The 26,895-nt window shown below is 42.6% G+C and overlaps 1 protein-coding gene and 1 long non-coding RNA gene across 8 annotated transcripts in view; one reads left to right on the plus strand and one right to left on the minus strand.

The window, feature by feature from the left end:
* The window catches only part of POU2AF3 (POU class 2 homeobox associating factor 3), a 10,040-nt gene extending 7,493 nt beyond the window's left edge, over positions 1-2,547 (plus strand). For all 5 annotated transcript variants that reach the window (XR_013404278.1, XR_003722743.2, XM_077964264.1 and 2 more), the window contains 2 exons: positions 199-428; positions 1,879-2,547. Coding sequence is in view for 3 of the 5 variants with exons in the window: in XM_077964264.1 (XP_077820390.1) it covers positions 199-428; positions 1,879-2,247 (599 nt within the window). In the remaining 2 variants the exon portion in view is untranslated. The remainder of the gene's footprint in view (positions 1-198; positions 429-1,878) is intronic.
* LOC144334456 (uncharacterized) overlaps positions 1-24,667 on the minus strand; it is a 27,036-nt gene extending 2,369 nt beyond the window's left edge. The window contains exon 1 of one of the 3 annotated variants that reach the window (XR_013404281.1): positions 24,653-24,667. This is a non-coding gene — a long non-coding RNA (uncharacterized LOC144334456). Of the gene's footprint in view, positions 1-320; positions 432-24,652 lie in introns of those variants that run through there. The other 2 variants (XR_013404280.1, XR_013404279.1) reach the window with 2 other exon arrangements.
* Positions 24,668-26,895: the final 2,228 nt, after the last annotated feature.

Here is a 26,895-nt window from a genome sequence, read left to right on the forward strand (position 1 = left end):
TATTAACCACATTGATTTCCCTAGAGCTTGAATTAGCTAGGACAACTAAAAAGTCAAAATTGCATTCCTGTTTACTTTTCTGGCCTCGTTAAGCCCTTTTCCCCCTAGACATAGTAAATATTCAGAGTATAGATCTCCATTCAAATCTGTGTTTTGCAATTTTTATGCAAAAACCTGTCTTTTTCCTTTCTCTTCTAGGACTATATTTTGAACCTGAACCAATTTCTTCCACGCCCACTTATTTTCAACGGGGAGAATTTTCCAGTTGTGTTTCATGTGAAGAAAACTCAAGCTGCCTTGACCAGATCTTTGATTCCTACCTTCAGACAGAGATGCACCCGGAGCCTTTGCTCAATTCCACACAAAGTGCTCCGCACCATTTCCCAGACAGCTTCCAGGCCACCCCTTTCTGCTTTAACCAGAGCCTGGTAATTTATCTCAGTTTTTTATATACCTGATTGTTGCTAACTATGGGGTAATAGTGCTTTATGAGTTTGCACCGCCTCTTGGGAAATCATACAAAAACTATCAGCAAGGAAATCATCCAAGGAAACAGGCAGAGAAGAATTTAAAAGTCAATGTATAGAAGTAGCCACACACTGCAGGGCATAAACCTTTGGATACACAGATAATTCAGATTTCCCAAGATTTAGATTTTTAGGCCACCAAGTAAGTTGGTGTGTAGCAATAAAAAGAGGTTCCTGGCAATATTCATTTAATGTTTTTTAAACTGTGAAGTCAAGACACCTACTAATTGGAAGTCAGTGGTTTAAACAATGGCTCTTAGATTTTTTGATGGAATTTTGAGTTCTTGGAAATGGAATTAAGGCTGTGTATATATGGTACCAAACTTCATTTCGTTAGGGGGAGGTTTTGCTTTGTTTTGTCGTTGAACTGGCTCTACTAACTGATTGTTTTAGTCTGCTATAAGCACAATAACTCATTTGGGTCTGAGATGGCTAGTAAAAATGAAGCCGTAATCTTTGAAAAAAATTAAATTGGTTGTTCTTGGTGGATCTCAAATGTTTGAAAATGTGTTATCCTGCAAAATGAAGTAAGGTTTCTATTAGTGGAAACTAGTTATTTTAGTTGTCTTTTAGAGACTCACAGGGTTTTTTTGTAAACCTTAAGTTATAAGGTTTTCTTTTTTAAGGAACGTAAATACTTTTTGCTTTTGGGTTGTCAAAAGTCTGTGTGGGCATCAGACTAAATTTCAGAGGGGATAGGAAATTAACTCTGTAGAATATGCGCATTGTCATGGGGCAAATATGGGGCCCCAGTGAGCCAGTTCCTTCCCAGCCTCCAAGTTAGGTTTTCTCAGTAGCAATTGCAGACTTGCTTAAGAGAAAACAGACAGTAGTAGCTCTCATTCCAGGGAACAAGACTTTAGTGGCGGGACAGGTAGTGACTCATCTTGGCGTGTCCCAGGGATACTCTAAGATCCTTGAGGATCCAAGTTATGCCTTTGCATGATCACCTGATTCTCCATGGTGAGGGTAAGGAGAAACATCCAGGGTGCCACCTGCAGCTTAGACTGTGGCCTACAGCAGGATTTGATGTGCAGGTGACTTGAAGCACAGTGGGATTTTGTGGTTTCAGAACAGAGCACCCTCTAAAGTAGGATTATAACAAAGGAAGCCAGTGAAGCAAGGCAATTTATTGTTGGGAAAGAAATAGGTAACTATAGATTGTGGTGTCATGAAATCGTGTAGTCAGCAAATAAAATTACTTCTGCAGACTTGGTTTGGGTGTTGTTTGCTTTGGTTTGGTTTTTTACCCCTCATTTTCTCACTCTGCATTGGTAAACCCACACTGTTCAGTTCTTTTGATCCTGTCTAAGTTATTAAGCTTTTTGTTTCTTGGTTGTCATTTCTCTAGATCCCGGGATCACCTTCAAATTCCTCCACTCTCTCTGGCTCCTTAGACTACAGTTACTCACCAGCTCAGCTGCATTCATATGCTCCAGAGAATTACAATTCCCCTGCTTCTCTGGACACCAGAACCTGTGGCTACCCCCCAGAAGACCATTCCTACCACCAGTTGCCCTCACATGCCCAGTACAGCTGCTTCTCCTCGGCCACCGCCTCCCTCTGCTACTGCGCATCGTGTGAGGCAGAGGACTTGGATGCTCTCCAGGCGGCAGAGTACTTCTACCCGAGCACAAACTGTGTGGACTTTGCCCCCTCAGCAGCCGCCACCAGTGATTTCTATAAGAGGGAAACAAACTGTGACATCTGCTATAGTTAATAGAAATTACAGTAATTCAGAACATGGCACGGGTATATCTATTTTTCTACCACGTCTAGATGACAGTGCAAAATATGCAACTTGGTAACACAATATCCGAAGCACAGTTTACATGTCACTATTTCCAATTTTCTGATGCTAGGCATTCATATTAAGTCCTCAAACCCGGTCATCGTGCCACTCCTACTTTGTATGCTCATAGTTTAAATTTTTATAGGAAACTTTCAATTGTTTTACCTGTTTGTGTAATGAACAAATGCTCTCTCCTTCTTTTTTTACTAATAAATAATTTTGTATTACTAACTGTTGGATTTTTTTTAATTGATTTGAACATTATCCATTAATTCTGGAAATTGCTAATTACTCTCAAATGGTTTAATCTTATGGATTCGTGAATTCAAAATTATTTTTATTTGAGCCAGGCGCAGTGGCTCACACCTGTAATCCCAACACTTTGGGAGGCTAAAGAGAGAGGGTCACCTGAGATCAGGAGTTCGAGACCAGCCTAGCCAACATGGAGAAATCCTGTCTCTACTAAAAATACAAAAAAAAAAAAAAAATTAGCCAGGTGTGGTGGTGCACTCCTGTAATCCCAGCTACTCAGGAGTCTGAAACAGGAGAATCACTTGAACCCGGGTGGCGGAGGTTGCAGTGAGCCGAGATTGCGCCACTTCACTCCAGGCTGGACGACAGAGCAAGACTCCATATATATATATATTCATTTAAAACACAGTGGGATACCTTGACTTCCATGGCATGGAGGGTAGGCACAGCTAGGATGGTGGAAAAGGAAAACCCTGCCTCACCTCCAGATGAGGGGCACCTCTTACAGCAATATCAGGAAAATACATTTATGAACCATTAGTTTCTCTTATCTAACATTAGTCAATGAAGTATTAGGATAACCAAAAAGCACATGCTGCCTACAGCTATGTTAGCCTGTAGATCATTCTTTTTCCTTTCCAAAGCAATGCTTTGAGTTGCTTTCTGAGCAAATAGATCATCTTCTTTTTCTTGACAGATGCCATATAGTTAATGCAGCCCAAAGTTGAGAAGTCATTATTTTCTATTTCTGAACTTTTGGCTTTAGCTTCTTAAAAATACATCACTCATGCTTACACATTGATTTATAGGATTGACTATGTTGTTTACACTTGAATTTTAGCATTTACTTCCTCTGATTAATCTATTTGAAGAAGCCCAGCTGTCTTTCAAGGTAAAGAGGAGTTATTAATCTACCTATGCTGGACTAGACTGTTGAATCTTGTTTGCTGAGGGCATTAAGGCACAGGACTTAATCCCTGAAGTGAAGTCTGAAGAGCCTTTGCCATGCCTCAAGTTCCAGAACAATGGCAGCAATACTGGTACCTTCAGCACTGGCCACAGGTACCATTTTCTGAGCACGTCCTATGTGCCAGAATTATCTATGAGTACTCTCACTCATTATCTAATTTAATCTTCACAACACTGACAGCAAAATGAGGAGTCTGAGGTTCAGAGAAGTTAGTTCACCTGTCCAGTGTCACCCAGCCAGTAGGCACCCAAGCTTGGGTCGGAAAGATAGCAAAGCCCTGTTCCTTCCCCTCCAGGGCTGAGAAGTTTGAGTCACCATTTGTCAAAGACCATTCAGCAACCCGGGGCACCATTAAATGCCAACTTCCTCAAATACACAGAGGTGTATCCCAAAACCAATTGAGTCAGACCTTGCCAAAAGGGCCGGATTGTCCATAGGACACAGAGATGCCCGGCACAAGAGCTCTCAGACTATAGGTTCTATACTTTGGGGACTCAGGAAGAAGCTGACTCACTGCCACTTCAGTGGGTTTCTTCCTATCTGGAGACAAATATGCTTTGGAAATGTCACCATCTGACCGTCCTCCCTGGGGACTCAACCAAGGCTTGGGCAAATAGGACAAGTTGCAGCCTGCCTCATGGGATAATCGTGCCAGGGAAATAGAACAATTGCTGCCTTTCTGAGATGCCAGTAAAACTAGATTTTTAATGGCTTGAAACTAGCCTCTTGTCAACAAGTATCTATTCACACAGACCAAAGACCCTTCATACTGTCCACCCACCACCTCACCCCCAGCAGGTGTTCCCAAGATATAGACAGCAGAGAATCCAAAGATGTCCAGTGGTTGGCACCAACATACCCCTTTTCTAGATGTCATTCTTTTTTTATTCGCCATGTCAGTCCTCTGGCGCCTGAATCAATTCTCTTGCAGCTTAAACAGAGAGCATTTTTCTACCTCCTTAGGACTTACTCTTTCCTCGCACGCTCCTAGTTTTTCCCTAAATCTAATGCAGAAAAGGATTCATAGAGGCATGTGGGTCAAGGGCGAGCGAGCACAGCTCCTGTGCATCACGATGTGTAACTCCACCTTAAAACTGTCATTAAGAACTTGCTAGAAATTTGGGCCAATGGGTCACCGAGTGCATTCCCAAGTGGGTGGACACTGCTCACTCAGTCTCTAGCTGCTGCAGCTGACACAGAACAGCTCAGGAGCCCTGTAGCCCCAGGCCACACATCCATCAGCAGCATGTTTCATCAACATATACCGTGGCATCTGGTAAAACCCGGGTGCTTATACCTCCGCGTGAGAAAGAGCAATTCAGTAAATCTGGAGTGGACCCAGGCATCTGCATGTTCTAAATGTACCTAAGTTGATACTTTTTGGTTTTTTGTTTGTTTGGGGTGTGTGTGTGCGTGTGCGCGCACACGTATGTATGTATGTGTGTGATGGAGTCTCACTTGGTCACCCAGGCTGGAGTACAGTGGCCCAATCTCGGCTCACTGCAACCCCCACCTCGTGGGTTGAAGCAATTTTCCTGCCTCAGCCTCTCCAGTAACTGGGATTACAGGTGCATGCCTGGCTAATTTTTGTGTTTTTAGTAGAGACGGGGTATCACCATGTTGGCCAGGCTGGTCTCGAACTTCCGACCTCAGGTGATCCACCTGCCTCGGCCTCCCAAAGTGCTGGGATTACAGACATGAGCCACTGTGCCTGGCCTAAACATACATAAGTTGATGCTAATAGAGATGACCTTCTGTTTACACTTGAAAAACACTGACGTAGTCAATGTCCGAATTATTTACTTGAAGGACCAGTAGCACAATAATAATAGCTTTACATGGATTAAGCTCTTTCTATGGGCCAGTGCTGTAGAGATTATCTCACTTAATCCTCAAAAAAATCACACGAGATGTATGTTATTATTGTCCTCATTTTTACAGATGATGAAGCTGAAGTTTGGAGAGATATGATAACTTGCCCAATGTCACAGTACTGATATACCAGGGGAAGAGTTCTCTGACTCAGGTGATCCAATGTTACTGTCTGAACTGCCAATAGCGTCAGTATACTTTCCATGCGTTATACATGGAAGAATAATCTTCTCGAGAATTTTATCTTTTGCCTTAAATGTCACAGGTATATCTACAGCCAGTTCCTCATACCACAGATGCATTTGATAATATTATAAATGGAAGTTAACATGAAGGAATATATTTTGTTATTCAGAACCATTATCGAAATCAATAATCCAAAATGTGAATTTATTGCTTACTGTATGCAAGACTGATATTACATGTTACATGCCTTCAAAATGCAAAACCAAAGGTTAAAAGGGGATGTGATTTTTTAAATTTTAAAATTATGAGGACTTCAGGTAGGATGGGCATGGACTGATTTTAAAATTCTTAGAAAACTTTAGTTAGGAGTCAACTCTTGAAGCTCGAGAGAGAGGAGACAAAGCTGAAGGTAGTAAACATTTGGAAACTGTTATCTCAAGCAATTGCCAGAGCATGACACCTTGGCAGCTGGCCTAAACCAGCAGGTGAACACTTGGGAGCAAGGTATAGACAGATAAGGATAACTGAAATGATGGAGTCAGGGAGGGGAGGCTACCCATGGATAAAAAATGGTTTTAAAAATCACTCTTTAAAAGACTCTAGAACGATGAAGGTTGAAAAGGATTAGGATCAAAGCCAATGAAATTGTGAATAATTAGATGAAAGTAAACATGAACCTACCATTATTTCCCAATCCTCACAACCTGCATAACTAACCCCATAGCAACCCACTGGTGAGGCTTTTCTGAGAAGCCCCCCGTATAGCTCTCCCCTCCTCCTACAGGTGACAGTATGGAGATGCCCTACTAATAGCATTATTTGGTCAGTGGGGTATCTCAGAACCCTGGGGGCTAGATTTCAGGGTGGCCAGAGGGTGGCCACCCAGTGCCAGGTGGCTCTGTGCTTTAAGGCAGAGTAATTGACCTCATTTTTAATGCTTCTATAGGCCTCTGGGAAAGATGTAGAGGCTGGAAGATGAACAAACCTGAGACAACACAGCTTTGCATGGTAATAAAGCACCAAACTCATTGAAGACAGGAACCTGTGTCCATTGGGTCACACTTCAGAAAAGTTTATTTTGCTTAATATGGATAGAGAACATACAGTCGTTATTGGAGAAATATGGAAGCGTGTGTGTGTGTGTATGTGTGTGTGTGATCTTTTTCAGTCTTTTTCAGACAAACAAATGCTGAGAGAATTTGCCACTACCAAGCCAGCACTACAAGAACAGCTAAAAGGAGCTCTAAATCTGGAAACAAATCCTGGAAACACACCAAAACAGAACCTCTTTAAAGCATAAATCTCACAGGACCTATGAAACGAAAGTACAATAAAAAAAAATCTAGATATATAGGTAACAAAATCACAGTAAATGGAATGGTACTTCACATCTCAATACTAACATTGAATGTAAATGGCCTATATGCTCCACCTAAAAGATACAGAATTACAGAATGGATAAGAATTAACCAACCAACTATCTGCTGCCTTCAAGAGACTTACATAACACATAAGAACTCACATAAACTTAAGGAAAAGGGGTGGAAAAAACATTCCATGCAAATGGACACCAAAAGTGAGCAGGATTAGCTATTCTTATGACAGACAAAACAAATTTTAAAGCAACAGCAGTTAAAAAAAGACCAAGAGGGACATTATATAATGAAAACAGATCTTGTCCAACAGGAAAATATCACAATCCTAAATATATATATACAGCTAACACTGGAGCTCCCAAATTTATAAAACAATTACTAATAGATCTAAGATATGAGATAGACAGCAACACAATAATAGTAGGACTTCAATACTCCACTTACAGCACTAGACAGGCCATCAAGACAGAAAGTCAACAAAGAAACAATGTATTTAAACTATACCCTGAAAGAAATGGACTTAACAGATACTTACAGACCATTCTACCCAACAATTGCATAATATACATTCAATTCAACAGTGCATAGAACTTTCTTCAAGATAGACCATATGATAGACCACAAAACAAGCCTCAATAAATTTAAGAAAATTTAAATTATATCAAGCACTCTCTCAGACTACAGTGGAATAAAACTGGAAATCAACTTCAGAAGGAACCTTCAAAACCATGCAAATCCATGGAAATTAAATAACCTGATACTGAATGATTATTAGGTCAAAAATGAAAACAAGATGGAAATTTAAAAATTCTTTGAAGTAAACCACAATAGTGACACAACCTATCAAAACCTCTGGGATACAGCAAAAGCAGTGCTAAGAGGAAAGTTCGTAGCCCTAAACACCTAAATCAAAAAGTCTGAGAGAGGACCAAAAATCTAAGGTCACACCTCAAGGAACTAGAGAAACAAGAACAAACCAAACCCAAACCCAGCAGAAGAAAGAAAATAACCAAGATCAGAGCAGAACTAAATGAAGTTGAAACAAACAAACAAAAAAATACAAACGATAAATGAAACAAAAACTGGTTCTTTGAAAAGATAAATAAAATTAATAGATCGTTAGCAAGATTAACCAAGAAAAGAAGAGAGAAAATCCAAATAAGTTCAATTAGAAATGAAGCAGGAAATATTACAAATGACACCACAGAAATACAAAACATCATTCAAGGCTACTATGAACACCTTTATGCACATAAACTAGAAAACTTAGAGAAGATGGATAAATTCCTGGAAATATACACCCTTCCTAGCTTAAATCAGGAAGAATAAGATACCTTGAGCAGATCAATAGCAAGCAGAGAGATTGAAATGGAAATTTAAAACTTACCAACAAAAAAAAGTCCAGGACCAGAAAGATTCACAGCAGAATTCTACCAGACATTCAAAGAAGAATTGGGAGCAATCCTATTGACACTATTCCACAAGATAGAGAAGAGGGAACCCTCCCTAAATCATTCTATGAAACCAGTATCACTCTAATACCAAAACTAGGAAAGGGCATAACCAAAAAAGAAAACTACAGAGCAATATCCCTGATGAACACAGATGCTAAAATCTTTAACAAAATACTAGCTAATCAAATCTAACTACATATTGAAAAGGTAATCCACCATGATTAAGTGGGTTTCATAACAGGGATGCAGGGATGATTTTAACATATGTAAGTCAATAAATGTGATACACCACATAAACAAAATCAAAAACAAAAACCACATGATTATCTCAATAGATGCAGAAAAAGCATTTGACAAAATCCACCATCATTTTATGAATAAAACTCTCAGCAAAATCATCATACAAGGGAGATACCTCAATGTAATAAAAGCCATCTATGACAAATCCACAGCCAACATAAGACTGCATGTGGAAAACTTGAAAGCATTCCCTCTGAGAACTGGAACAAGGCAAGGATGCCCACTCTCATCAGTCCTTTTCAGCATAGTACTGGAAGTCCTGACCAGAGCAATCAGACAAGAGAAAGAAATAAACGGCATCCAAATAAGTGAAGAGGAAGTCAAACTGTTGCTGTTTCTTGGTGATATGATTGTTTACTTAGAAAACCCTAAAGACTCCTCCAGAAAGTTCATAGAATTGATAAAATAATTCAGGAAAGTTTCTAAATACAAAGTTAATGTCTACAAATCAGTAGCTCTTTTATACACCAACAGTGACCAAGCTGAGAATCAAATCAAGAACTCAATACCTTTTATAAGAGCTACAAAAATAAACTAAAATACTTAGGAATATACCCAACCAAGGAGGTGAAAGAACTCTGCAAAGAAAACTACAAAACGCTGCAGAAAGAAATCATAGATGACACAAACAAACGGAAACACATTCCATATTCATGGATGGTAGAATCCATATTGTGAAAATGATCATACTGCAAAAGCAATCTATAAATTCAATGCAATTCCCATTAAAATAACATCACCATTCTTCACAGACTTAGAAAAAACAACCCTAAAATTCATATGGAACCAAAAAAGAGCCCACATAGCCAAAGTAAGACTAAGCAAAAAGAACAAATCTGGAATCATCACACTACCTGATTTCAAACTATACTATGAGGCCATAGTCACCAAAACAGCATGGTACTGGTATAAAAATAGGCATGTAGACCAATGAAACAGAATAGAGAACCCAGAAATAAATGCAAATACAGTCAACTGATCTTCGACAAAGCAAACAAAAACAGAAAGTGGAGAAAGGACACCCTACTCAACAAACAGTGCTGGGATAATTGGCAAGCCACATGTAGGAGACTGAAACTGGTTCCTCATCTCTCACCTTTTACAAAAATCAACTCTAGATCAATCAAGGACTTAAATCTAAGACCTGAAATGATAAAAATTCCAGAAGATAACATTGGAAAACCCCATCTAGACTTTGGCTTGCACGAGGATTTCACGACCAAGAACCCAAAAACAAAGGCAATAAAAACAAAGATAAATAGCTGGGACTTAGTTAAACTAAAGAGCTTTTGCACAGCAGAAGAAACAGTCAGCAGAGTAAACAAACAACCCACAGAGTGGGAGAAAATCTTCACAATGTACACATCTGACAAAGGACTAATATCCAGAATCCACAATGAACTCAAACAAATTAGCAAGAAAAAACAAACAACCCCATCAAAAAGTGGGCTAAGGACATGAATAGCCAAAAAATGAGCTAAGATATACAAATAGCCAACAAACATGAAAATATGCTCAACATCAGTAATGATCAGGGAAATGCAAATCAAAACCACAATGTGATACCACCTTAATCCTGCAAGAATGGTCATAATCAAAAAATCAAAAAATAATAGATGTTGGCATGGATGCGGTGAACAAGGAACACTTATACACTGCTGGTGGGAATGTGAACTAGTACAACCACTATGGAAAACAGTGTGGAGATTCCTTAAAGAACTAAAAGGAGAACCACCATTTTATCCAGCAATCCCACCTCTGGGTATCTACTCAGAGAAAAATAACTCATTATACGAAAAAGATACTTGCATACAAAATGTTTACAGCAGCACAATTCGCAATTGCAAAAATGTGAAACCAACCCAAATCAATCAAGTGGATAAAGGAACTGTGGGGTGTGTGTGTGTGTGTGTGTGTGTGTGTGTGTGTGTGTATGATGAAATAATACTTAGCCATAAAAAGCAATGAATTAATGGCATTCGCAGCTACCTGGATGAGATTGGAGGCTATTATTCTAAGTGAAGTAACTCAGGAATGGAAAACTAAACATAGTATGTTCTCACGCATAAGTGGGAGCTAAACTATGAGGATGCAAAGTCATAAGAATAACACAATGGACTTGGAGAACTAAGGGGAAAGGATGGGAAGGGGATGAGGGCTGAAAGAATGCAAATTGGGTGCAGTGTATACTGCTTGGGTGATGGGTGCACCAAAATCTCACAAATCACCCCTAAAGAACTTATACATGTAACCAAACACCACCTGTTCCCCAATAACCTATGGAAATAAAAACTAATTTTAAAAAAAGAAAAGAAAAATTTCTTTTTCTTAACATGGATAGAGAACATACAATTGTTATTTGAGAAATATGGAGGTGTGTGTGTGTGTGTGTGTGTGTGTGTGTGTGTGTGTGTTCCACTAGTTACCACCTGGATAATCAGGAGGAAAGAGGAGACATCAGCTCCTTAACCTGTCACAACAGGACCTGGAATGCCAAAGCTCACCTGGGACAGTCCTAGTGAAGCCACCACTTTCCCTCCTCCATTGTGTAATTCTTGGTTGATTATCTCAGATTTTGAGAGGAGTTCCTTTGTGGGTTACTGAAATTCTAGGATTATCCTGATGAACGAAAGGGGTGAATCCTGGAAATAGATCAATTTGGGGATAGACATCACTTTCCCTAAAGGGGGATGGGGTAAAGAATTTCACTGTGGCTGTACAAAGAAAGGAGTTCTCTGAAAGGAGAACTTATCAGAGGACATGGAGCTGAATGAGGAATTGGAGTGCATCCTCAAATGGGCTCGCTGTGATTCTGGTATACCATAATGCTTTCGGTGGAAGTATAGAGAATAAAGTGAAGAAACTGCAAAGGGGAGCATGGCCTGCCCAGTTCCTCCCTCTCTGCTGAGAATCATATGGAGCTGGTAGCATCTTATTGCAGGGAGTTGCAATCGAGGGATCATAGGAAGTGGTTGGCAGCCAGTGAGGGGTGGGTGGCCCATGGAGAAGGTCGGAGTCATGGCAAAGAGCATCCATTGAGAAGATGCACCTCCAGGACACAGCTAGAGGATGACACTGCTTGGGAGTGAAAGAGGCTAGAGCTTGGATCACTCAAAGAAGGGGTAACTGTAGGACAAATTCAAGGAAGTTTTTATACAGCAGGTAATAAACTTAACATCTTACCCCTGCACACTGAACATGTAAATAGTTTCAAGAAGGGTTTAGATAAATTTGACTGATAATATTTTAGGGCTGGAAAGGGATCTAGAGATCGCCTAGTTCAGTAGTTATCAACCATGGCTGCACATTGCAATCACTTGAGGAGGTTTTAAAAACATTGACGTCCAAGTCCCAGACCAATGAATCACAACCTTTGGGATGGAACTTGGGCATTAGGGTTTTTTTTAACTTTTTATTTTAAAATTGTAGGAAGTTGCAAAAATCATACATACAGTCTCATGTACCCTTCACCTAACTTCCCCCAATGGTGATTATCATCTTAAATATATGGAAGACAATACCAAAATCAGGAAGTTGACGTTGGTACAATGCTATTAACTAGACTACAGACTATTCATTTTTCACCATTTTTACATGCATGCATTTATGTGTTGTAGGGGTATGTGTCTCTATGCAATAAAAATTAGTATTTTTCCCAAACTCTGCAGAGGACCCTAATTCACATTAAAGGTTGAGGACTAGGGGTCTAGTCCAGCCAATCCTCAGTTCACAGGTGAGGAAACTGAGTCCAGAGTGGCAAAGTGACCTGCCCAAGGACACAATCATCTTTTGGAGGGAAGGCAGTGGACTTTCTTAGTCCAGTGCTCTTTGCTATATATTAAGTTACCTCTGCTCCTTTATGGGTTACAGATCACTAATGTGCTACTGAAGAAGAGCTGATTTCTTGGGGCAGAGTCAGGAGGTGGAAGGGGAGTGTGCCAATTTTTTAGGTTGCCTTAATTAAAAGACAAACACAAAAACACAACTTTTGGTAGTCTTCTAACATTATCAGGTTATTGAAAGACATTTCTAAAATAAATTCATAAAAAGCATGGGCCCTGGTCAACGGTAAGCACCCTCCTCCCCAACTCCCACAACAATATTCATTAGTATTATCAGAGAATTCTGGCCTAGAGGGATCACGTGTTGGGCATCCTGTCGAAATTATTTTATTCTTTGGCTTTCTCCCCCTGTGGCTCCTTTTATTTGCTCCATGTTGCAAAGGGACTTCTAGCAGCTGAGGTCAGCCCCTTGATCGTCACTCCATGGAATGAGGAGCCATGGTCAGGCTTGTTAATATGACCTCCTGCCATGCTGGTCCTGGGAATATTCCTCCCTCTCCACTGGCAGCATGCAGCCAGGCAAGTGCGAGAACTGACTTACTCTCTGTGGGACTTAATGTCTTCATTTGATGTGCTGTCCCAGCCTGAACAAGACACGGAAATGTTTCTTCCTTCTACAACAGCCCTCTGTTGAAAGCAGCACATCCAGGGAAGTATGTGGAAGGGCTCAATGGCTCCAGCCCAACCCCATCTCAGCCTAAATACTTCACCTGTCTCTGGAAATCCTTCTGTCTGAGGCATTTGAACCAGAGCAACTCCATCTTGAATAGGATCTAGATAAAATGAGGCTGAGACCTACTGGGCTGCCTTCTCAGCCGGTTAGGCATTCTAAGTCACAGGATGAGATAGGAAGTCAGCACAAGATATAGGTCATGAAGACCTTGCTGATAAAACAGCTTGCAGTAAAGAAGTCAGCCAACTAACATGGTGGAACCCCATCTCTACTAAAAATACACACACAAAAAAAAACCTTAGCCAGGCATGGTGGCAGGCGCCTGTAGTCCCAGCTACTCGGGAGGCTGAAGCAGGAGAATGCCGTGAACCCAAGAGGCGGAGTTTACGGTGAGCCAAGATCACACCACTGCACTCCTGCCTGGGCGACAAAGAGAAGACTCTGTCTAAAAAAAAAAAAAAAAAACAAGCCTGCCAAAATCCACCAAAACCAAGATCATGATGAGAATGACCTCTGGTCATCCTCACCACTACATTCCCACCAGTGCCATGACAGTTTACAAATGCCATGTCGACGTCAGGAAGTTACCCTATATAGTCTGAAAAGGGGAGGCATAAATAATCCACCCCTGGTTTAGTATATCATCAAGAAATAACCATATAAATGGGCAACCAACAGCCCTCAGGGCTGCTCTGTCTATGGAGTAACCATTCTTTTATTCCTTTACTCTCCTAATAAACTTGCTTTCATTTTACTCTGCGGACTCACCCTGAATTCTTTCTTACCCTTGATCTAAGAGCACTCGCTTGGGGTCTGGATCCAGACCCCTTTCCGCTAACACTTCTATGTAGCATGTTTGTCTGAGACGGAAGAACAAAGCAAGGACATCCATCTAAACTCTGCCTGGAATCTGGGCCCAGGGGAGCTGCAGTGCATGGAGGATCTCTGGAGGGGGTGTGGCAGATTAGAACTCTGCAGCACCTAAGCTCAGCTGGCTTTCCTCCTCTGCCTATGTTCCTGGGACTTTCTCACGGCTCACAAGGCAGCTTCCCACTGTCAGTCCATCAGCAACAGCCAGTTAGAGTTTGTTGGGTGTGAGGAGTGAGACTATTCGTGAGCAGCCTGTCCCCTGTGCCACTGGCTTATTAAGCAGAACTAGGCATAGACAGCTGGGAATTCTTTGGGCTGCTCCTTTAAATTTCTCTTTGGAGAATGTTAAGCATTCACCAGGAACAAAGGTTACAAAGGCTGAAATTTTCTCTCCATCCCCAGCATTTCCCAAGGGGGTAAAAGGAAGGATCAAAGCTACAATGGGCTTGGCTGCGCTTCTCCAGGAATGGCTGGAGGACGACTTCTGCTTGGTGAGCAGCCATTTATGCCACCCCAGTGCTGGTAGGTCACCTCTCCTGGGCTGAGGAGCAGGAGCTCAATGATTAACTAGAGGAGGCCATCTCTGGAGGACAGAAAGAGCCTTCTGATCCGGTTAGCCATGCAGACCTGAGCCTGGATTTTCCTTCCCACTCCACTTTGAGAGAAGGGTGGGTTTATTTCCTCAGTTCTCCTTCCTGTAGCAGGAAGAGAGAGTAGAAACCCAACTTCCCAGACACCAATTCCATTTCCACACAAAGCAGTATAGCCCAGACCTAAGGGTTCTGGAGCCACACAGACCTGGTTTGAATCCTGGTTCCATCACTTATCTGTTCTGGGACAATGGGCAAGTGCCTTAACCTTCCTGGGCTACAACTTAGTGATGGAAATTAATGGAGTAAAACCTCATTCAGAACATTTTTTCAAAACTGATGCCATCCTGGGAACAACTTGCAGAATGCTATTTTTCTTGCACCGATCAAAAAAAGGTTAGTTACACTAGGTGTCATCCCGGGGAATCAGGTCTCATCACATGGCCCACACCATCTGAGACCTTTTCAGATCCTCTAAGATGCTGAGATAAGAAGCCATCTGGTCTTGGAGGGAATGGAGATGGGCATTGTCAATGACACGGAAGTCTGAGAAGTGTCCTATTCATGCCTTTGGAAAAGACTTCTCTGCCTGTCTGGTTTTTATGCTCTCCCCACACTTTAGGAGAAAATAGTGGTTTTGCTGACTTCATCTGGTCACCTCCGCAAATCCCCCCAACCCCTGTTATTTTGTGTCTGCTGTGTTCCAGATCCTCTGCTGGACTACCTACATACACTATCTCATTTTGTCTCCATAACCAAACCAATGGAGTAGGTATTATTATCCCATTTTATACATGAGAAAACCGAGATTCAGATAGATTGAGTCAACTGCCCCAGCCAGTAAGTTAGAGCACCATAATTCAAACCTAAATCCGTGTAATTCCACAGTCTATTCCATAGCCTGTGTCTTCTTCCCCTAGGAAAGTGCCTGGATACTTCTGGAGCAGAATTCTCCTGGGGTGGGTGGTTCACACAACTGACCCACTTCATCCCCACTCAGCAAAATGAGAGTGCCATTGACTCTGATGACAAAATGCTGAACTGGAAAGCTCTGCAGTAAAACGTGGTGCAGAACAGAGAAAGAACTAAGACATTCTGCACAGACGGTATCATGCCCTCTATGAGGAAACTACTCCAGCTTATCTGTGTTTCAAATGATGTCTTTAAACTATTTATTTTAAATGCCCTAAAAAAAATGGAAAGGCTTCTTTGGAGCGGAAAGGGCTTGGAGTTGCTAGGCTGTTCTACATTCAATAGGCATTTATTGTGCAGCTACAAAATGCTGCATCAAGCACCCGGCAGTGGAAAGGTGATTCAGACACAGTTCCTTTGACAAAACCTCAAAATCCCATGTGAAGTTCTCTTTTATAAAGTAAATCAGAAAAGATGCAAAAGTTGAAGTACAGAAACAAAATAATATAAATGCAAGCAGTAAAGCGTTATTCACTGTAAATAGAAGCACTTAATAAGTGGTTGTTGTTTCTGTTCTTCTCTCTAATAAGTGAATACAGGTGGCTAAATGTTTTTGTTGAGCTATGAGGACCTCATTCTGTCGAGTGACTCAGAAAGTCTCTCAGTGTTAGACTGGAAACAGGTGATGTTCAGTGCATGCAATGCTTGAAGTGTTCCCAGGTATTTAGTTCCAGGTAAATTTTACTGTTTAAAAAAATTGTTTTTACTTGCTATTAAGTGTGTTGACCTTGGACAATTTATTTAATATCTGTATGCCTTGCTTCCTTTTCTGCAAAATGAGCGTAAGAAAGGTGCTTACCCCATTGGCTTTTTGTGAACATTAAATGAGATAATATGTGGGAGAAAAGATGTTTTTAAATTATCAGTTCTTAGCAGTTGGTCATTGTTGTGAGTTACATCATGCATAGTTAAATATTTTTTAAATAATCAAAATTTATTTTCTTACAGGAAAAAGGAGGGACTGAATTGTGAACCCATTTTCTCTGCTTTCAGTTATTTCTACTCCTGAGAAAATGCCTAAGTGCTTAGGGTCCAGAACCACATCCCGAGACTGTAAGTTCTTCCCACATTTTCACATGCGCATGAAACACCTGTGGGTCTCCTTCAAGCGGAGCTTCTCACTCGGAGCTTCTCACTCGGGAGGTCTGGGGTCAGGCCTGAGACCTTGCATTTCTAACAAACTCCCAGTTGATGCTGGTGCCACTGGTTCTGAATTAAGATGCTTGTTTACCTAGTGACAGCAATAAAAATTGTAGCAATGGTGTCCAGAGGTAAACAGCATACTTTTATAGGGCTAGTCGAATGAACCCAAAATACAAAATGAAAGCAAACCTCACAATCTTCTTGCAATGATTTATTACTCTGAGAGCTCATTTTAGGTGGGATTGTCTCCCTCCGGAGCCTGATTCCTAAAAGTTTTCTATGACTTTGAAATTATCATTTTCCTTTTGAAGGTAGCACAATGTAAGAGCTAAGAAGAGAATGAGAACCAGAGTCCCTCCCAGGTGCGTCTCTAGGTACGTAAGCTAAGGTAAACTACTTAGCCTTTCTTAAGCCTCAGTTTTCTCATTACAAATAGGCATGTACAGAACACTGGCTTGCCTCCTACAGTTGTTTGAGGACTCAATGAAAATGTACGTGAAGCAGTTATCCTGGTGCTGGTGCCTGGTACGTATCAAGGGCACCAGAAACATTAGCTATTTAACCTTGAGGTTTCGAATCCACCCTTCCCTGGAGACTTCTTGTTCCCTACTCTCATGCATCTCTGCATCATGGTCATAACCCATAGCAATGAAAAGCCAAAGTTTCACTCTCTGAAATTTGGATCATGGTGTTTGTCTGCAATAATATCCCAGGAGTAGAGCTAGAGAATTTGTTTTGGGTTTGGTTTGTTTTTGTTCATTTTTCAGACACGGTGAGTCAGAAACGTAAGGCTCAGAGATATTTTTAGTTTTTCAAGCCACTAAGAATTCTGGTTGCCAGCAGGGGAATAAAGAAATGCAGAGAAGGGGGAGTGCTAGACTTGCCTGCTTGTTATCCAAAACCACTTGTTTTGTTTGAAAAAGGGTCTGTGCAGCCAAAACAAGCAGCTGTGGCTGCTAACACTGGGCTGAGAGTAGGCACCAGCCATCCAGGAAAGAGATAAGGCAACCATCATCTACCAAAGCTGCTTCAACAGCAGATAGATCAAAGAATCAAAAAATGCATCCCAGGAAGGCTGGGTGAGGAAAGACAGTGCTCTTGCCTTGGTATTTGCAACAAAGTCACAGGTCAGGAAGGTCAAAACCTCGCTGAGATGCATGTGGACAAATGTCCAGGACATGGTCGCTGGCCTCAGGGAGCCCACAATTTTATTAAAGAAGCAAGATTGTCAGAAGTAAAGACCAAAACTAGTGTATACAGAGAAAGGAGAAAGACTGAGAGGAAAGAAGAGGAGAATCAAGGAGGCAGAGGTTAAAGGAAGGAAGCGATAGAAAAAAAAAGAAAGAGAAAGAGGGAAGGAGAGAAGGGGGGAAAGTACGGACTCTATTTCATGACTGCATCACAAGCATTGACGAAAAGAAGAGAAATCTGTGAAGACGCGAAAGCAGGCACTGTGTGTTGCATCCTGACACCCCGGGAAAAAGGAAACAACTCACTTTAAAAGCCATGAAGAAGAAACGCTCACTCAGAGAGAGACATGATGGGTTTTGGCAGCTTGTCATACTGGAAAGGGCAGAATTGGGTTATGCTGTGGTTTAAATGTGTCCCCTCCAAAAGTCAGCCAATGTGATAGTATTAAGAGATGAAGCTTTTAAGAGGTGATTAGGCCATGAGAGCTCCTCCCTCGGGTTTGGAATTAAGTTCCCTTATACAGAGGTTTGGCACAAGGAGTTGGCCCCCACTTGTCCTTCCGTGTTCAGCCATGAGGACACAGTGTTCCTCTCTCTGGAGGATGCAGTGTGAGGGCGCCATCTTGGAAGCACAGAGCAGCCATCACCAGACACCAAACCTGCTGGTGCCCTGGTCTTCCCAACCTCCAGAACTGTGAGAAATTTCTGTTCTTTACAAATTACCTAGTCTCGGGAATTCTGTTGTAGCAGAACAAAAGGACTAAGATAAGTTACCTTTTTATAAAGGAAAACTTTGATAAATATTCTTTGTCCTCTATTCCTTTCACCTATACCCCATGAAGCTGAGGGGATAGGGGGAGTAAGAGGAGGAGCTGAAACGAAGAGGTCAGCAGCCCCTAAGCCCCAGTCAGAAGCCTCCAAAACTGTCAATCAAACCACTGTGTCTCCAGCCCTGGGCCTGACTCAGGCAACCATCACCTGCCTCTTCTCCAGCCTCCTCTCTCTATCCTTGCTTGTGATGTAGTCATGGAATACACTCCATACTCTTTTTCCCCCTCTTTCCTTCCCTCTTTCTCTTTTGTTTTCTCTCCCTTCCTTCTTTTATCCTCTTCTGCCTCCTTGATTTTCCTCTTCATGTTTCCTCTCAACCTTTCTCCTTTCTTTTTATACACTAGTTTTAGTCCTTACCTCTGACAATCTTGCTTCTTTGACAAAACATTAAACTGAGATCTCAGACTGGCATGCAACCTGATTAGTAGAAACCTGCTCTTCCTGGCCTAGTGCAGTTCACTATGCAGCCTCTCTTCCTCTTCCCCCAGAACCTTACAGCAGTCAGCATCCACGTGCGCCTGCTAACAAGTTCAAGGCCAAATGAAGAAAACACTAAGAATGCATTCACAAAAGTGACAGCATCTCCTCTAGCCACTTTGAACTTTCCCCTCATTTACTGAGGAAAATAAAATTCCCATTTGATCTACAGGTCTGCCACCCTTAAGGAGTCGTTTTCCATTTTCTGAAACCCAGAATTAACCAGAACTACCGTCCCCACTGTCACCCAATTCCGTGTTGTGTTCATCAGAGCTGTTGGCTGGTCAGCCAGGTTTTTGAGAATAAAGTTGACTTCAGGCTGAAATAGTCAAAATCAAAACCTCGGACCCTTTTGATGATTCCCTAGTGACTCTTCATATATAAGCCCAATAAAGGTCTCCACAGAAACACCTTGCAGCCCATTTATGAGCTTTTATAGCAATGGCTCTCCAGAAAATTTTTACACCCCCCGAAATAGTCAATCTACCCCATCTGCTCCACGGCAACAGACCAATGGTGCCTCGTATCATTAGCCAGTGTCTCATAGCACATCAGGGTTTTGGCCTGAGATTGTTCTCTGAGATCCACTATGCAAATATCCAGTTGGTATCACCAAGCAACAGGAATTTAGTTGGGAAAAGCACAGGGATTGGAAAGTCTGAGGAAGGGCTCAAGGTCTCCAACTGGACAGCCAGCTCAGGACTCCTTTGTCAGGGTCCCTGGGGACCTGACTGAGGTTTTCAACAGGTAGGGTTTGATCCTAGTGCAACACCTTGTTCTTACCCTGGGTCTCTTAGATGAGTGATCTTGGCCAAATCACTTAAGTGATCTGAGACTGTTTGCTGATCATGATAATGATCATAATATTGCCAACCCCACACGGCTGTTGCCAGTGCCCAGAGAAAGAAAAGGTAAAGGAATGTGACCCTCTTGACATGAGAAAGGAGGCTAAGAGAAATTCAGGAGCTTGCCCAAGTTCATACAGGAGGCAAGCTGTGGTTTAAATCTAAGTGTGTCTGACACATATTGTGTTCTGTTTCCACTAAGCCCTGGATATAAGATGAGAAATATTATGTTTATTTGCATACTGCTATGCGTAATGTCCAAATGTGTGCTTCATTTGCACATATGATTGCTACGGTCTCTCATCTGGGATACAGTTCCCAACTGGGTAATATATTTGAGCTAAACTCTCCTCAAGCCCAGCTTCAGCCCAGCAGAGAATTTTTAGGGGCAAAGTCTCATCACAACACACAGCCCTTCTGAGCTATCAGGTGAAGCATAGAGTTTCAAAAAGCCCAAACTTCACTCAAATGTCCTCTCGTAGCTCAGGATGGGAAGCTGGGGCTCTTCCAAGGGTAAGCAAGCCAGGAATCACAGTGGCTTCACACCACATTTTTGTATTCATCCTTGCCCACTCCCCACCATCCCCAACCCTGCTGCCTGTGCCCTATTCTAAAGCTCAGGACTCTCAATATTCCAGAAATAGCTAATGCCATTAAAAATAGTAATTAATTTTATGGAACACCTACCAAGGTAGGTCAGCCTCCTTATATTTAATATTCAACATGAAACTAGAAGTAGGTTTTTGTTTTTTTTTTACCATTCCCATTTTATGGTCAAGGAAATGGAGGCCTGGAGAGATGAGGTGGCCCACTCAGGGTCATACAACTAAGAAAGGTAGGAGAGGATTCAAATCTAGGTCCTCTTACACCAGATCCAGTGTCTGTCCCAGGGTGCTGTCAGTCTCATTGCTGCTGAAGGGCAGCGTGGGTAGCACACCATCCTGCCAGCCCCCATGTAGCCAGGCCAGACTCTCAAAATGCAAAACTTGCCAGACAGGCAGGAATGCAAATGCGCACACAGCCTGAAGTAGATCTGCTCTGACAAAAGTCACCCAGGTGGCCACTTGGCCATGGAATGTGCCCAGCTTGATAAGAAGGCAAATGCCTGGCGTCTTGTGGGGCCAGGGTGCATATCAACTTTCGTTTCTGGGCTGTGGCAAGGCAGAAGCCGTATGTGGTCTTTGCCTGCCAGGACTGGCTGGCCCTGATGCCCACAGCCTGCCAGGCATGACAAGCCCGGCAGTCTTCCCGAAGGGGGCCTTCTCTTGCCCCAAGCAACAGTCATAATGTCTTCCCAGTTGGGCACAGTTCCACAGCCCCATAAAGCAGCAAGCCAAGGAATGCAGCTCCCTTTTACCTCTGCCTTTCTGAACTCTACCCTTCTTTCAAGGTCAGCTCAAGCCTGCCCCCCATGTTACAGGTTAGGTTCAAATGCCAATTCTAGCTGTATGGCCTTGGATGACTCATTTCACATCTCTTAGTGCCCTTTTGTGAATAAAATGGGGGTTAAAATGTCCACTCCCCAGGGCTATGGTGAGAATTGAGAGGCCTAGTGAAACCTGGCACCAGTAAATGCCAGGCAGCCCCCACTTCTCATAGTGACCTCTCTTCCCTGCGTTTCAATTCCTCTTATCACCCACCTAATTCAACTTAGCATTTTATTAAACACTGACTCGCATCTGTTTAGCTCATCATTTTGCATTCATGTGTAACTCTCGTCTCTCTCTGATCTCCTTAGAACCAAGACCCAGGCTGTTCTTTCTCTCGTTTCTCCATAGACCACTAAGCACAGTTTGGAATACATCATATGACTCATCAGTTGCTACTGGTAGGTCAGAGCTCCTAAGTGTATTGATAATACAGATTGAATATCCTTAACCCAAAAATCCAAAATCCACAGTTCTCCAAAATCTGAAACTTTTTTGAGCACCAACATGATACTCAAAGAAAATGCTCATTATCGCATTTCAAATTTTAGATTTTTGGATTAGGAATGCTCAAAAGGTAAGTATAATGCCAATGCTCCAAAATCTGGAAAAATCTGAAATTTAGAACATAGCTTATCCCAAGTATTTTGGATAAAGGATACTCAACCTGTACTACTAAACATTCTGTAAGAGTTTTTAAGTGTTGTTGCTATTCTGTGTGATTTACATAATTATGTTTTTAATCCTGGCAAAGTGAAGCAGGTGCTGTTTTTATATCCATCCTAGAAGTAACCAAGTCTTAAGGTGGTGAAATGAAGTGCCATAGTCACAAGGACTGAAAATGGAAAAAGTCAGAATTTAAATCCACATTAGTTCAGCTCTAAAGATCATGCTTTTAACCATTATCTTAATCCCAGGAATGTAGTCAGGGCCATTCCCCTATTGGAACAGAGTGTCCCACAGAAAAAGAAAAGCACACAAAAAGTTAGAGAAACAAAGGAAAATTAGACAAGGAAACACCAAAACAAGCCCCAGGGAAGGACCAGAGTTGGCTGGCAGCTTCCTCTCTGATCTAAGACTGACCCAACTATCACCCAAGCCACAGCCCCCAGTTTGTTCCTGCTACCCACAGTCACAGAAAACATTATGTCATTTTCAAAAGCAGGAAAATAAAGTTTCTTCTTAGAATGTTCTCAAATGCTACCCTCTTCAGCACCACAGCCTAGAAAAACCACCAGATGAAAGAGACCTAAATGATTTCTATAGGAAAAGAATCATCTTGCTTTTGAGTTATCTGCTTCACGGCAGGAGCTACCAAGAAAGTGCTGGCTTCAGAGTGCTAATTCCACCTGTCTGTTACACCTCAAATTAAGACCATTTGCATATTGCTAAAGGGCTTTGAAATTTAGAAATCCATGTGCCATAACTTGAAAGCCAAAAAAAATCTATCAAAGCAAGCCAGGACTGGTTCCCAGGAGATATAACTGAAATTTACAAGAATCTACCCCAGTGGTTCTGGGTACTTTCCCTGCAGAGACTGTTGCTGCCATTTGGGTCTCAGCCCAGTCTGGCCTCGCCTCTCAAGGCTACTTGGAAGGTGAGCCTGGCTAGGCTTTGTCAGTCACTCCGGCTCCAAGCATGGGGCCAGCTCCAGGGTGCTTTGGGTCCTTCCTGATGCTTTTAGACTCAAGGAAGACAAAGTAGACCATCAGAGAAGGTGGCCTCAGGACCAATGTCTTCATTAGACAAGGAGCAATTCCAAAGAGAGGTAAAAAAGAAAAAGAGCTCCTGTTCTATGCCAAGCCCTTTGACAAATGCGAGCACCTTTAACTGAACCACCCACAAGCTCTGAGACCAGTATTATTATCCTCATTTTACAGATGAAGAAACAGAGGTGTAGAGAGGTAAAGTGACTTGACCAGGATCATCAGGATAGTAAAAGGAGTCAGGGTTTGAGCTCAGGTCGGCTGGGCCAGAGTTCGCTTCACGGCACTTGGCCACTTTCCCTCAAATGCCATCAGAGGCCAGAGCACACCACATTCAGGCCTGAACAGAAGCATTGCCTGCTTAGACTTCAGCCTGGCAGCCCAATTGCTTTATCTCGGGTCTGAGGACAGATGAGACCATAACTGGGGCAGAGGGCCAGGTCTGAAGGCCTCAGGGATCACCATCTGACTGGTTCCATGCCCTTATGATGATGCCTGGTATCTGCCAGCCCAGACAGGGGCTGGGCACATTCCAAGGTCACAGTCCGGGGCAAAGTGCACACTTAGAAAGGCCTCTGAAGCCACCCGTCCCCTGGCTCCCTGCAGGCTGCAGGAACCTGAATTTGACAGGCCAGCCCTGGGCCCTGTTATCTCTCTCCAGGCTCCTAAAGCTGTTTAGGGCTTGGCCCCTATCTGGTCTGGAGACAACAAAGAAGAATGCAGGTGTCCGCCCAGCTTCCCCACTACCACCACCAGCCTTCCCCATCACAAACACATACAGCACAGGCCCCTTTACTAAACATCCACCCCTCTGTGGTGTGGAGGGATCTGAGTCTAGTAAATAATAGTAACCAGGATTCTCTACGGCCAGGTGCCTCCATTTTAAAAACAGAAGAGAAGAGGGAGAAGGGAATGAACCAGTGTTGAGTGTCAACTTTTTCCCAGTCACCAGTCACGAATATTTTATCCTTCCCAAGAACTCAGTAAAATACAGGGATAGTCATTGTAGCCCCATTTTACAAAGGCCGTTCACTATAGTGGTTCAGGGCATAGGCTCTGAAGAAAAGATTACTCAGGTTCAAATTTTGGCACCTCTTCTTACTGCTATGCGCCTTTGAGCAAGGAACTTCACCCCTGTGTGCCTCAGTTTCCACACTCATCAGATATTCCCTGATCCCTCCTCCTGCCCCTCCCCCCCACACCTCCTGACCTCTCCGTCTCCCTCTCCCTCTCCCTCTTCCTCTTCCTCTCCCTCTTCCTCTCTCTCTTCCTCTACCTTCCCTTCTCTTTCTATGGCACCATGCTTAGGCCTGCCTCCTGGGACAAGTCTCCAAAGCACTCTGCCATCAAAATTTACCTCTCTTTGTGTCCCGTTCTCTTACTTCATTCTTAGAATTCCCATCTTACAACTCTTGTAAGGAAAGCAGACCCGAGGAGCTCCAAGAAGCCAAGGAGAGGCTGTTGTGCTTCCCTTCCTGGGTAACTTTTGCCCTGGGTTTCAGCAGGGTTTACAAGCTGGAGGAAGAGGGATTAGGCCTTGGGCAATCCTTTGGCACAGTGGAGTTGGGCATGGAGAGGGATGGAAGTGGGGAGACTGTGGTTTTAAGAAGCCGTGGATAAGTCTCACCATGAAGATTTCCAAGAAGCAGGCCTGGAAGGCAGGGTCTCCATTGCTTCCTGTTAAGCCAAGGATTGCCAACAATGGCCTCATCTACCAGGCCCAGGAGAAGGCCACAACTCCTCAGGAGAGATGGGCTCAGCTCTGGTATTTGGGGACTATAAATGCTCTCAGGATTACCTTTGCTTGGATTTTCACAAGGGCCTTTGCCCCACCCCCGACCTCCAGGTCAACTTCTGTCCCATAAACAGAGTGGCACTTGGAGCGGGGAATCCTTCACAGGTCTGCCTGGTACTTGCTGCTTCCCATTATGGTCAGGGAGGGGACCTCTCCTGCTGAGAGCCCATGGGCTAATTCTGGAGTCTCATGTATCAGTCTCTTAAACTTCCCAACAAAACTGCCTGAGCCACAGAGAAACGTGGACACTTGCCCAAGGCCATGCTGCGAATAGATTTGAACTCAGATTCACCTCCAGGAGCCATCATCCATCCACTTCTATTAATTATGAGCAGTAAATTAGATAATAACAAAATAATGCAGCTAAAATGTAATTAGCCCAATGTCTGGAACACTTTCAGTGCTCCATAAGCATTAGCTTTTCTTATAGATAAAATTATCATTCAATTTTTACAAAGGACTGAGATTTGAGAGCTTCCACAATTTTCTCAAGGTTACTCATACCAAATGAAAGTCAGAGCCAAGATGATTATGCCATGCTGATAGCAGGAAAATAAATGTACCAGATGAAGGCTTTATTCCTTTCCTGGCATTGCCTTAATGGCCTAAAACCCTGCGCATTTGCCACACAGAATGTTAAAGGAGTTCGGGTTTAAAAGTTAGAGTAGTTCAAAGGCAAAAACATAAAAAGCATTTCTTGTGAATTTATAATTTTCATAAAAAGGTAATGAATATCCATGCTGTCCATGTCTTCTACCTCCCCTAGGCTGGACTGAAGAGAACTCAAGGTCAAGGTCACGGCTTGTGGCTTATGGTTCTGCTCTGAATTTGGCTAGGTATCAAAGCCCTGTTATCCAGCCCTCCCTCCAGAGGAGAACACCTGAGTCTAGCCCAGGTGTAGGCTTGCTGTCCCTAAAGATTTTCCAGGGAAGACAGCCCAACCCTTCACTGTCTTCATTTTCTCCCCACCTAGCTAAGTATTGTTGTTGTCAAGTGCTTTGTATGAACATGGCCATATGCTATAAGCTGCTCACCAATCATCTCAGTTGATCCTCATAATGGCCCTCTGAGTTATTGAGATTATGTTCTCTGTTTTTCAGGTGTAAACAATGAGGCCCATAGAGGTTATCACCTGCCCAACTGGACAGCTGTGAAGCCACAGCTCACACCTTTTGCTGCCTATGTGCACATACCCCCGCAACTGCAGCGCGCTTTCTCTTGTGCTGCTCTCCCTGGAGAGATGGTGCTTTTCCCCAACACGTATGTAACAATTCTTACAAAGTTATTGATTAGTGCAGCCACTTTAGAGGATCATTTGTCAACGTCTATTAAAATTTAAAATTTGCATACTCTATCACACAGCAATTCCACCGGCATCGCCCTAGAAAAATACTCACAAAAGTACACAAGGAGCTATGTCCAAGGATCTTCAGTGAAGTATCGTTATAATGGACATTTAGTTACAACTTAAATGTTCACTGACTGGGGAATGACCAGAAACAGAAAACAGAGAACTATGCTGTATAACCATCACATGAAATTCTGGGCAGTGGTAGAAAGGAATGAATGAATCTGCTGGTGCTTACACGAAAAGAGACATATTGTGAAGGGAAGGAAGTTTCAGAATGAAGTTTACAAGTAGGATTCCACATGTTAAAGAACAACAAGAGATTTGGGCGTTTTGTATGCAGACATATACGTGTATGTAAACATATAGGAAAAGGTCTGAAATGACACAAGCCAAACTGATAACAAAAATTACCCATCGAGAAGAGGAAAGTGATAGAAAAGACAGAATATTGATC

This window comes from Macaca mulatta, chromosome 14 (assembly GCF_049350105.2).
Source record: "Macaca mulatta isolate MMU2019108-1 chromosome 14, T2T-MMU8v2.0, whole genome shotgun sequence".
Taxonomy (NCBI): domain Eukaryota; kingdom Metazoa; phylum Chordata; class Mammalia; order Primates; family Cercopithecidae; genus Macaca; species Macaca mulatta.